The 11,362-nt window shown below is 34.8% G+C and overlaps 1 protein-coding gene across 1 annotated transcript; it reads left to right on the top strand.

The window, feature by feature from the left end:
* Nucleotides 1-6,520: 6,520 nt before the first annotated feature.
* Nucleotides 6,521-10,912, top strand: LOC104164328 (the record flags this gene model as incomplete). The annotated part of the gene is given in 5 exon segments (XM_009703620.1): nucleotides 6,521-6,582; nucleotides 7,555-7,653; nucleotides 8,411-8,471; nucleotides 9,436-10,667; nucleotides 10,669-10,912. Coding segments are annotated over 5 exon segments (1,517 nt in total), but the record flags the coding sequence as incomplete, so codon positions are not given.
* Between the last annotated feature and the right edge of the window lie 450 nt (nucleotides 10,913-11,362).

The following is an 11,362-nucleotide window of genomic DNA, read 5'->3' as shown; positions in this document are numbered from 1 at the left end:
GGAAGTTATCATCAATGCATTCCAGGAACCTCCTGGATTGCTTATACCCTGCTGTGTTGTTCCTCCAACAGATATCGATACTGAACAGAAACTTGTTTAATGACAGGCTTGAGTAAACATACCTGCTAAAGCATATGTATTATTTTTGTTATTGAAGTCTATCACATGCATCCAATCATGAGAAGTCCCACTGCAGCTTTAGTACCAGCAGAGTTGTATGTTTGGAGATCTAGATCTTCCCTTTTGGGAAGGATTAAATTTCTGCAATTCATGCAGTATTAGCACTAGATTTAGGCATTAATTGTTATATGCACATCATAACCATATGCACTGTATACAGACTTGAGAGGCTGTAGCTTGTTATAAATACCTTTTTTTAAATCTAACAAGGCAGTGGTTAGAAATGTAACATTTTTCAGCAATATCGAAAGTTTTCAGTCTGAGTAATTTTAATACCAACCATATCTGGCTTACAGGCTAATTATGAAATAAGCTTATGTGGAAGTCACATTTATTTGAAGACATCTAGTCCTCTGTGGGTCTAATATGTTTTGGTTTTTATTTAAATCTGTTTGAGTTGCAATAGCTAATGAAGAACAAAATATAGATTGAAATATAAAAAGGGGAGATCGCTGCTAAATTAAACAGCTCTTACACTTTATATTTCTTCTGCTTCTTATGAAATAAATGGGGGGGGGGAACCCCAACCCATAAAGATTGTGAATGTGTCCATCAGTGGAGAAATAGCAGGCATAGCAGTGTTGGTAGGCCCCCTTGTCAAAAATCATTAAAAGATGCAATAGAGGTTTGGGGCTCTGCCCTCAGGCTTCAGGAGTAGTCAGTCTTTTTCTTATCCTTTTCAATGTATTCCAAGAAAAACGCACAAAAAGTTTGCAGTTATCTTCTTTTTCTACAAGTGATACTGTGGGGTTCTTTGTTCATGTGAGGCACGGACAACTCAGCACACCAATATGATGATCAGAGAAGTCGTTTATTAATCAGAAGGTTACGTCTTATATACTGCTTTCTACTTCCATACACGCGCTTGCTCAAGCTCTAATTGGTTACATGTACTGTCCACGTGACTATCACGCTCCTTAGCAAGGATTCTGATAGGTGTTTATGCCATGCGTGGCTTCCACGTAAATTAAACACAAGTTCTTTGTCTGACATACAAGCTCCCTGTCTCATCCTGCTCCCATGGCCTTGTTTCTCAAGCTTATCTATCTCCTGCCCCACAAGCTCGCATCCCTGCATAACTCTCTGCGCTTTCCCACATCTTATCACATTCTCAAAATACCCTCCAGCTCATTGCTAATGTAAAATGATCCTACATGATACCAGCTGATAAAGGGGCAAATTCTATTTTTTTTGTGGTGCTTCATGGGTTCAGAAGCAAACTTATATTATATGATAAACGTACATCTCTGATCAGAATTAGTCTGATGTATTTGACTAGAATGTTGTTCTGTCACTTCTCTGTTCTTTGTTTCAGTCCTGTGTATGTTCTCCATTTGTTAAATGTGTTTGTTAAATATTTTTCAAAATAAGAGTATATACAATTGAAGTATTAATGAGTTCAAGTACAACATTGATCTGTGACCTATCAAGCTGAAATAGAATTTTTCTCTTTTCCTCCCATATATGCTAAGAAATGTCAAAGCAACAGACTAGTGATTTTGAAGATGGACTTTCAACAGTACATCAGGTATGGGCACCACATTGCATCTACTTTTACAAAGCCTCTTTGGGAAAACATATGTATGTAGTCAAAAGCTAAGAAATTAATCATGAGCAGGTGGTCCTGTAGCATAGCTATAAAATTAGATTTTAAACATTTACTAATTGCTGAATCAAATCACTTTATTCTCCTGAAATAAGTACTTCTGAAAAGAAATGGGGCTTAAAGTATTTTGCTGCAAGTCTTCAAACTTTAGGTATCTTATTAAACAATTGCTTTACATTTCCTATCATGTAGTTCCCTGCATGTAGTTGCATTATTTTAGGAAAGATGTGTCTTTACTTACCAGGTGCATGTTCATGTAAAATTAAAATCTTCATGTTCTTAATGTTGATCATCTAGTATACTTCCCCGGATTGTTTATTCCCCCGATAGGTTCTGTGCTTTGAGATGGTGATGAATTCAAGTTCTGGACTTCTGTGTGTGGTGGTCTAATGTATTTTGTGATGATGGATTCATGCAATTTTTTTTTTTATTTTTACGAAGTCCCTATTCATGTTGTTTACGTGGTAGGGTTTACGTACGTTTCATATAATTACATATCCTACTTCCCTTTGTGATATTTGGGGTATTGAATAACAGCCGTGATATCAGCCATGGATTTCAGCTGAATTCTACCCTTCTTTTAAGTATATTTAAAGGGAGAAAGAGCAGTTGGATATGAACTTTAAACTATCAAGTGTTTTTTTTGTTAGGCAGTATGTGTGTCTAACTTTTTTAATTGCTATTTGTAAAATCTGTGGTTGTCGAGGATAACTTCTTTTGACTCCTTATCTTTTTAAGGAGAAAATATTCAGCATTTGGAGAGTGGTCACTCCTAATCATTTGTTCTACATGGTAGATGGTAGTTAGAATTGTCTTATTTTATTTATGTCATTTTAACCCACAATACACTAATTTTATGATTGAACTGGACAGAATAGATTTAGACTTTTATTAAAAGAAACTGAAGAATGTGATGTCAGATGTAGATTGTAAACATTTAGAAAAGGCTCATTATCCATATAAATGAGCTTTTTATGCAACTATCAAGACTTCTACAAAATAGAGCAAAAAAACCTATTTGAAATATTATATATAGATTCTTTGAAGTAAGCAATTAAGAATTGTTTAAAGTGTCAGTTAAGAAACCTTCCTTATACATTGGAACACAGAGAAAATCCCCAGTACGTACTGATAATGATTTGGTGATTAGAATTCATCTGTCAGCTGTTTTTTGCTCTTGTTGTGTAATAGCTTCTCCTTGCATAATTTCTCTGAATATAGAAGGGCTGGGAAGAAAATAATTTTCCCCATTGAGAGGTGAATCAAGACAAATTTGTGTACAGATTTGTTAATAAAGATGGTGTTATTTGGACATAGTTTGTGGAATACAACTGGGTTTGTTTCGCCGCTGCCACCACCACCCCCCGAAAAAGACTGAGCAAGTAGTGAGAGCAGAAAATTCTACAGGCTAGTTAATATAGCTTATGCTGCCAGGTCTTAAAATTCCTTTCATGTGCTTTTAAGGAATCGCCTGAGGCCTCTCATATGGATACATCTGATGTAGGTAGGTGTTTTAATTTATTCTTTAGCTACCTTTTTTTAACTTTTTCAAAAAGATTGCAAACATTTTTTTTGTATTTTTCTAATATAGTACAAATAATTTTAATACATGTTCTGTACCCTTTCAGAAAGTAGAGAATAGGAATAACAAGAGGTAATGGTAGTACTGTGAAATCAATACACTCATTCCTCTTTAAACTCTCAGTCCTGAATCCCTGATATGTTGGAAAGTCAATAAGGAATATGTTCAATTGTCTTTTCTTAATAAAGAAAGGAACAGTGAAATCGAAACTCTGGCATAAGTGGCAATAGAAGTTTTATTAGTAATTACAATATATACATTAATTTCTAGTGGTCTGGTAAACATGGATATTGCATTCAGCTGCAACAATAAGTCTTCAATAGTGTTTGTAACAGTTTCAGCATCAGTCCTGTGGCCTGTCTGCGAAGTTTTAGGTGGTTTTGACCTTGTATTCCCAAATAATTATTTGATTGTATTAATTAGTGGTAACAATCTTTGAATAACTTTTTAAAATATTTGAAACTTGTATTAGTCAACATATTTTGATTCTTTTTCATATAAAAACTTACTATTTTGCATAAATTAAACTATGACTAGGTGGTAACCAGCATTTAATGATTAAAAGAACAGTTGCAGCAAAATTATGGTTAGCTGGTATTTAAATACTCTGGTATAAATCAGGTGCATCTGTATGCATAGCTGTCTCAAAGGCAGATGATTACTTCTCTCTTGAGGGAAAACAGAAAATAACAATCTGAAATTTGTCCTCCTATCATTGGATAGGATAATTTAAAATACAGTAAGACCTAGAAATTAGCTTCTTAAAGATGAGGGATTGGATTCCTCACTTAAAAATGGAATTCACCTAGGTGTTTTGGGTTTTTGGTTTTTTTAAATGTATAGAAGGTTAGCAATATGGCATGCTAACTGTTACAAAAAAAAAAAAAGTGTCTCTAGCTACTTTATGTAAAACTTCAGCTTTGGCAGGTTTTTTCCATCTTTAGTATTCATATAGAATGCTTCACACTTCTCAGTGAAGGCAGTGTTTCTTCCAGGTATTATAGAGTATTTTTGTTCTAAAAGTATGCAAAGCCTGTCAACAGGAGGTACAAATAAAGTGAAACAGCTCTCACCTGTACCTGCAAGTATTGGTCTGCCCTTAATAAGGAAAATTGTTAGGTCTACCTTCTTTGGTTTCACAGGAAATTGCATGGCAAAGTATAGTGATATCTGAACAATTTCTTGTATCTATTAGGATAGTATCACAGAAAAATGAATTTATTTGGAGAAAAAGCGGAAGTTCAGTCTGAATTGTATATTTATCTAAGTGTCTTTAAGTTTAGAAGATCACATCAAAGTCAAAACTTAAAATTTACAGTAACCCCCTCACTAACATGTTCATCTTTTAAGTAAGATATATCTTTTAGGTAATGGTAGTCTATTGAGTGCATCTCCAGTGGAATAACTTCCTGTACTATAGGTTAAATTTTCCAGAGAGAAAGGTGGGAGTTCTCATTTTTCTTCTCTCTTCTGCACTTGAGGAACAAAGGCGTTCCTGAATTTCCCTTTTGGCCCTTAAAAACACTTTAAGGTTCCCTGGAGAAGATACTTCATTTTTTTCCACTCTACGTTCTGCCATGGTCCTCTGCTAGTAATTAATATTCCAGGGATTTGAAGTATGATTGACAATACATTGAAGGCATACACTTTTGTGAGGTTTCACACCTAGAGGAGTATTCAACTTTTATATAAATCAATTCATTCTATGATACAAGCTATTTTCTAATAATTTGTAGTTGGCGTGATGGAGTCAACCGTTCCTCAACACTGGAGTTGTTACCTTTATCTCAAGAGCCTCCCATTTTTGTAGCAGTCTAGTCTGGTCATCTCATTGACCATTTAGGGAGCAATCTGCCAATTTTGTGCCTGATTCTACTGGAGCAAGAAGACTGTATAGCAGAAAGAGAGTATCAGCTGTTACAACAGAAATCAGAGGCTGAAACTTTTCCAGATTAAAACATTAATGTTCTTACTGCTTCTTCCACTGTTGATGCATAGTAACTGATTTCCTGTGGATAAAGTGATGACAACTTTGTCTTGCATTAGTCATGTGGGAATAAACTTTGATAATCTGACAGGTATGGGTTTCAGTTCTAACAAAGTAATGCTACTGGGGTCAAGTCGACTATGAAAGCCAACCTTCTGATTGCTCAACGTTTTCACTGGAAGATGCGAAATTCTGTTGTCTCCCACAAAGATAGCGTTTCTTTCGTATGTATCTTTATCCTAGCTCTACGGCAGCAACTGTCCGCAGAGTTTTAGGTGATGATTGCACTCACAGGGAACAAAAAAGGAAGATAGGATTAGCTGGAAAAGATTTTTCGTTTGGTTTTTAGTAATTTAAGAGTAGTATGAAGAAGCAGTGACGTGGTTAGGTGTCATAACCAAGATATTTTTTCACTTACTGTTTTCCTTTTCAGGGTTACTCTCCTCACCTCTTTCCTTCCCTGCAGTGAACACGATTGTAGGACAAAGATAGAACAGCCAGGGAAATTCAGAAATCAGGGCTTACAATGTAGTCACATGTTTTATGATTGAGATAGCCTGAGGCTTTAGCTAATGATGAATTGGAAGGTCTGGCTACATCTAACAAAAAAATGTTTTGTTGCATTTCATTGACAAAAATGCTCATAGAGTACCTAAAAATTGAGTTGGAAGATTTAGACTTGCTTTTTTAATATTCTCAAGTTTGTCTTATTTTTCACCTTGGCAGTTCTCAAGCGGTTTTGACAATAAGAAACTAAGAAAGGGAAGCATGGTAGAAGGTCCTTACTGTCTTTGCTGGGATATTTGGGAATGTAGTGGGAAATAAGTAGGAATGATACATTAATGAATAGTGAATCTTGCAGAGCAGTGCTTTGAAAATATTTTACTCTATGAAATGGTTAGCATAAACCTTGAAGAGCTGGTTACAAACAAGTTATCTTCATTCTTCTTTGTTCCCCTCAAGTCATTTATGAACCTATGAACCATGCTTTTCAATTGGACTTGAAATGGAAATGTAATACAGATTAAAAGTTTTAGTGTAGAAAACCATTTTCTAAAATGAAACTAGTTTAATCAATAGTTATACAGTGTGTGTTTAAAAAAACATTTCCATTTTGGTTTTGAGTTCAACTAGATTTTATTTAGTATTTATCTTCAAATTGTAGATGAAGAAAGTGATGCCGATATAGTTTCAGTAAGAAGAAAATTTGAAGACATTCACTTTCAGGTAAAAACTTCTGGTGTATAATGTAATGGAATAATTTTATGTTCAATAGAAATGATTGAACTATTTCAATAGCTTACACGTTCCTGATGAGTTGATGCAGTCAGCAGAAGACTCTATGTAGTCTGCGTCTTAATGCACATTTTTAGTAAATATAGCAAATGAGAGGTTCAGTAAATAATGTCATGAAGACTAGCATGAAGTAATATTATGTTTTGGTGTTGTTAGTATACCAGAAAAAGCCATACAATGTATTGCATAGAACAGGCAGCCCTGAAAAAGGCTATTATAGGTATGGAAAAAGAATAACCAGATGAATCACGAAGTGAAAACACTTAAAAAGATACGGTCATTCACCTGAGAGTCTAGCATAAACAGGTAGCATGATTTTTTAAAAAAAAAGAAAAAGTAAACCTGAAATAATGGCTACCATAACAAAACCAGACTGGAATCTTCTGCTGTGGTTTCCCAAACTAGACTATGGGTATCAGGACTACTCAGAGCAGTTACATCGACGAAGAAAAGTACAGCACACACTTTATCACTAAATGCCTTTGGATTTTATGTAGAGGTGCATTACAGAGTAGACCTTAATTTGTATATGAATTCATGGGATGTTAATAATACATGTAAAGATTTGCAGTGGTAATTACCAGTGCTTTGTAACCTAACACTAGGACTTTTTTTCTGTTTTGTTATTATTTTTTGTTCTGTTTTTATCAGTGGGTCTTCTGAGGCAGTGTGTCCTTTTCCCTGCATCTCTTTTCATATGCCTTCACATACAGTTCCTTCTTGGGATTTTTTTATTTTTTTTTTACATAAAATGTGTACATTCAAAATAAGTTTATGCTGGTTGGATAGCCTTATCTGAATAATACTAGTTTGAAACAAATGTAAGTGATATGTTTGGGTTTGTCAGTGTCAATAACTTCTATGTGTTTTCATTAAGTCCTTTGTTTTTTTTCCCCCTCAAAGAATCTCGATGTAGATGATGGGGAAAATCAAGAGAAAGTAAAGGTTCAAGTGGATGTGATAGTACAAGATTATGCTAGAAAAATTCCCAAGTGGATTACGGTAACATACTTCTCCTGTTCTAAGTTACTGGCTAATTAGAATAAAATAAGAACTCTCTAACCGTGCAGCATTCTAATACAATTCTAATACAATTTCTCTGCTGTTCCATCATTGTTACTCTCCTGCTTGCTGTCTATATGAGTGTCGCAGTATGTCAGGTCTGTGACAGCAAGGTTTGTAAGAAACGGAGTAGACGATATCCAAATTTTTTTATTTTTTTTTTTACTTTTATACTTTGTTCTTTGAGCCCTTATGTACAAGTTGATCTTCACTTCAGTAAGTTTCCTGAAAAGTCTAAATTTGAGGTTTATAGAGAAAACAGGAATTTTAGCTTTACTTTATTTTGGTTTTGGGGGGTGAGGGGGATTGGGGGCAAAGGGTTATGTTACATGGTTAAGGCTTCTTTTTCCTACTGGAATTGCCAGAGATGTATAGATTATCCAGGTACATATAGCCATGCATAAAATCTGATATTTGGGAAAGGGATTAAAATATGATACATAATCTAGCAGTCGCAAAGATGGTAAATAGCTTTCCAAGATTAAACTGCTAACTCTTAAAAATTCTTACTGAAGTCTTAGGCTAGGCTTTTTCCTCCTCATCTGAAATTTACTAAGCTGCTTAGGACCATAATTCTGTACAGGACCTAGTATAGTAAGGAAAGAGTAGGAGGAGTCACAAATAAGAGTCTGATGTTATGTTTAACGTGCAAACATTCAGGACATTAGGTTGTGTCTTTTTTTTCTTTGTTTTTCAGATAGCACCTCAAGGTTCATCGGAAGATCTTCATTTAGCTTCGCCAGTGCAAGAACCGATTGGTACAACTAAATCTTTTGGGTGTTGGTCAAATATGTTAGTTACTAAACATGTTCTTATTAAGATTTATTAGAAATAAATATTTAATTTGTTGAAAGCAGAGAGGCATTATTTATCCAACAGAAAAGTTCAACAGGCTGGATTCTTGAAGCAGTTAGACATGATTTTACTTATGGGAAAATGTATTTAAAAAACCAGAGAATAAATAATTTGTATATATAAAACCAACTTTTCTTACACAGCTCAAGGAAAAAATGCATAGTTCAAAATTTGATAGGATTAAGCTCAATTAAATGAAAGCATAATTTTTTGGTTCTGCTTATTTTAAATTCAAGGAATGTATTGAATGGCTTTGGGTCTACTGGTAACTGGTACTGAAAGTAGTACTTCACTAGTAAACTTTCTTTCTTCAGAAGCTCTCCAGACTTGATGCAAACCTAAGAATTTGGGTGTAAATATTTCAAGCGTAACAACTACAAAAAGCATTAGCTTCATCGTGCTTCATGGCAAGCAAAGCTGCACTGGTACTAGCCAAATTCAAAGCTTTCAAATAATATGGAAATTATAATTGAGTATGGAAATTGAGTAACAAAACCTGAATAGGCTGTTCCTCCTGATCAGAAATCATGAGCAAAGCAGTTTGCCTCTACAATGAAAATATTTTGTATCTATATATTGAACTGTTTTAAAATACGTTTTTTCCAACACATTTCATTTCTGTCTTCTATAGTCTATTAATTCAATATGGTTAGGAAAAACCTTTTCATTCTTTCTTAATGGATTGTATGTTAATCATATGGTGGCAAAAAAGCTTAATGAAATATGCTATTACAGTAAGACTCTCTATACCACATGCAATTGTTTGATTCATGCAATACATTACTGTAAGTGCCCTAATAGGTTTGGGTTTTGTTTTTTTTTTCTTCTTCTGGTTTTGTTTTGTGATTCATTTGTTTTTTTGAATAGGCAACCAAGGCGCTGTTTGCAGGAAGAAAGAGTTGTCAAATGAATGTTCTTCATCCAGATCTCTACAGTTACAATTTTCTGTTGCTTCTGTTTCACCAAATACAATAACCATACCCAGGCATCAACCTTCTCCAGAACTGAATAAAACTTACTGTGATAGTATCTTGGAAGAATACCAGTCTGCAGATGAGGAATGCTCCTGGAGCAACGTAACTCTTGCAGACTTGTATCCAGCGATGGTAGAGATACTTACAAGGCTCATGACAAAGCAGTCTCGGAGAAAAGAGTTAAAATACATGTTTAGACAATTGAGGCTCAAAAGATGGCGTTCTAGAAGACCAAAGCTCAGTGTCACTGTAGACAAAATAAGAGGGTTCAGACCTTTTAAACTGAAGCAAGCACTACCCAGCATATGCAGCAGTAGAAGTGAAGACATCCAGAATCAAACTTTCAGAAATGAGACCAGAGAACTTTGTCATGACAAGTATGCCTTTAATAATTTATCCAGTTTGGTGCCTTATTCTTACAATGATACAAATGAAATCAAAACGGACCACTCTGACTCAAGTCTAGAACATCATATGGTTATTGGAAAAGGCCAAAATGTCTCCAAACAGACAGTTTTTCCTAATGTTATGACAAGAATGGGAGAGACATTTCTAGTTGAAGATGAGTTACAGACTGCTGACTCACTGAATAGTTCAAAATGCAAAGAAAGTGAAAAATTGGCTTACAAATATTCCTCAGAATACTGTTTTATAACATCTACAGCCAGTTCAGGGTCAACAGTGCTTCATCTGGTAAAAGAGAATAAAACTAAAAAAAATTACTTTCCTTGTGATACCACAGAGTTGTGTTCATCTACTTGCCGTTCCCATGGCAATAGTAACACTTTTACACCTGTCACAAACTGTTCTCTTGCAAGAGCATCAAATAATTTGCTCACAAATCCTGAAAAAATAATTTCTGAAAGGCAGATTTCTTTCCAGCGCAAACACTCATTTTCCTCATTGTCTATGAAGCAGAGTCCTTCAAAGATGCCACAGAAATATGAAGATGCATTTGAAAAACTCTACTACAAACTGTGTTGCAAAGAAATCCAAAATCCTTTGACATTGGCAAGACCTCTTTCAAATTCACAGAGCCTTGAAGAGAAAAGAAGATTAGTGAAGAATAACTTAAGTGATTCTGTGAGGTCCGATACACAGTATGATAGAGAATTTGACAGGATCTATGAGCAATTGTGTAGCGAAGCTGTTCCAAAACTTCCTGGGTTTCAGAGAGCTTCAAATTTAAGAAAATATGAAGGAATACAGATGTCTGAAACTGTAAATGCTCTTGTTAACTCACCTGTTCGAGCTTTATCAGCAATTCCCAGAGTTAAGAGACTAGGAAATTTTCAAAATGATCTTCTTTGTTCACCAGTAAAGCGACTGAAAAATATACCAGAATGTTATTTTCGTTCAATGAAATGTCAACAGATTTCTCACAGAAAAAATGTTAACCTTCATACAGTTGGCATGGATTTTTTGAGCGCATACAATGGCAGTAACCCCAGCTTTTTTGACAGTCACAACTATCAGAGTCAGGTACTTAAGGACATTGTAAAAAAAATGATTGTGCACTCTGCTGATATTTGGAGAAGGGCTTAAAAATGGATTAGAGCTGGAAGTTGTTTAAACTAGTGACAGGATACTTCTGGTGCTATTTGGTCAGTAGAGATGTTTTACAGGTTTGGGGTTTTGGGGATTTTTATTTGCTAAAATGTCAATTGTATCAGGTCTCGCGGATCATGTGAAGCTCACTATAACAACCTTGAAAATGGTTATAAAATGCTCAATAAAAGATTTTGTTAGATTTTAATTGGCTGTGTCACTGGTTAAAATAATCTCAGTGGCCCTGTTAATTAAAGTGTTGTCCTTCTGAA

Source organism: Cariama cristata, unplaced genomic scaffold (assembly GCF_000690535.1).
Source record: "Cariama cristata isolate BGI_N322 unplaced genomic scaffold, ASM69053v1 scaffold29987, whole genome shotgun sequence".
Lineage (NCBI taxonomy): Eukaryota > Metazoa > Chordata > Aves > Cariamiformes > Cariamidae > Cariama > Cariama cristata.
This window is presented reverse-complemented; position numbering and strand designations above follow the sequence as displayed.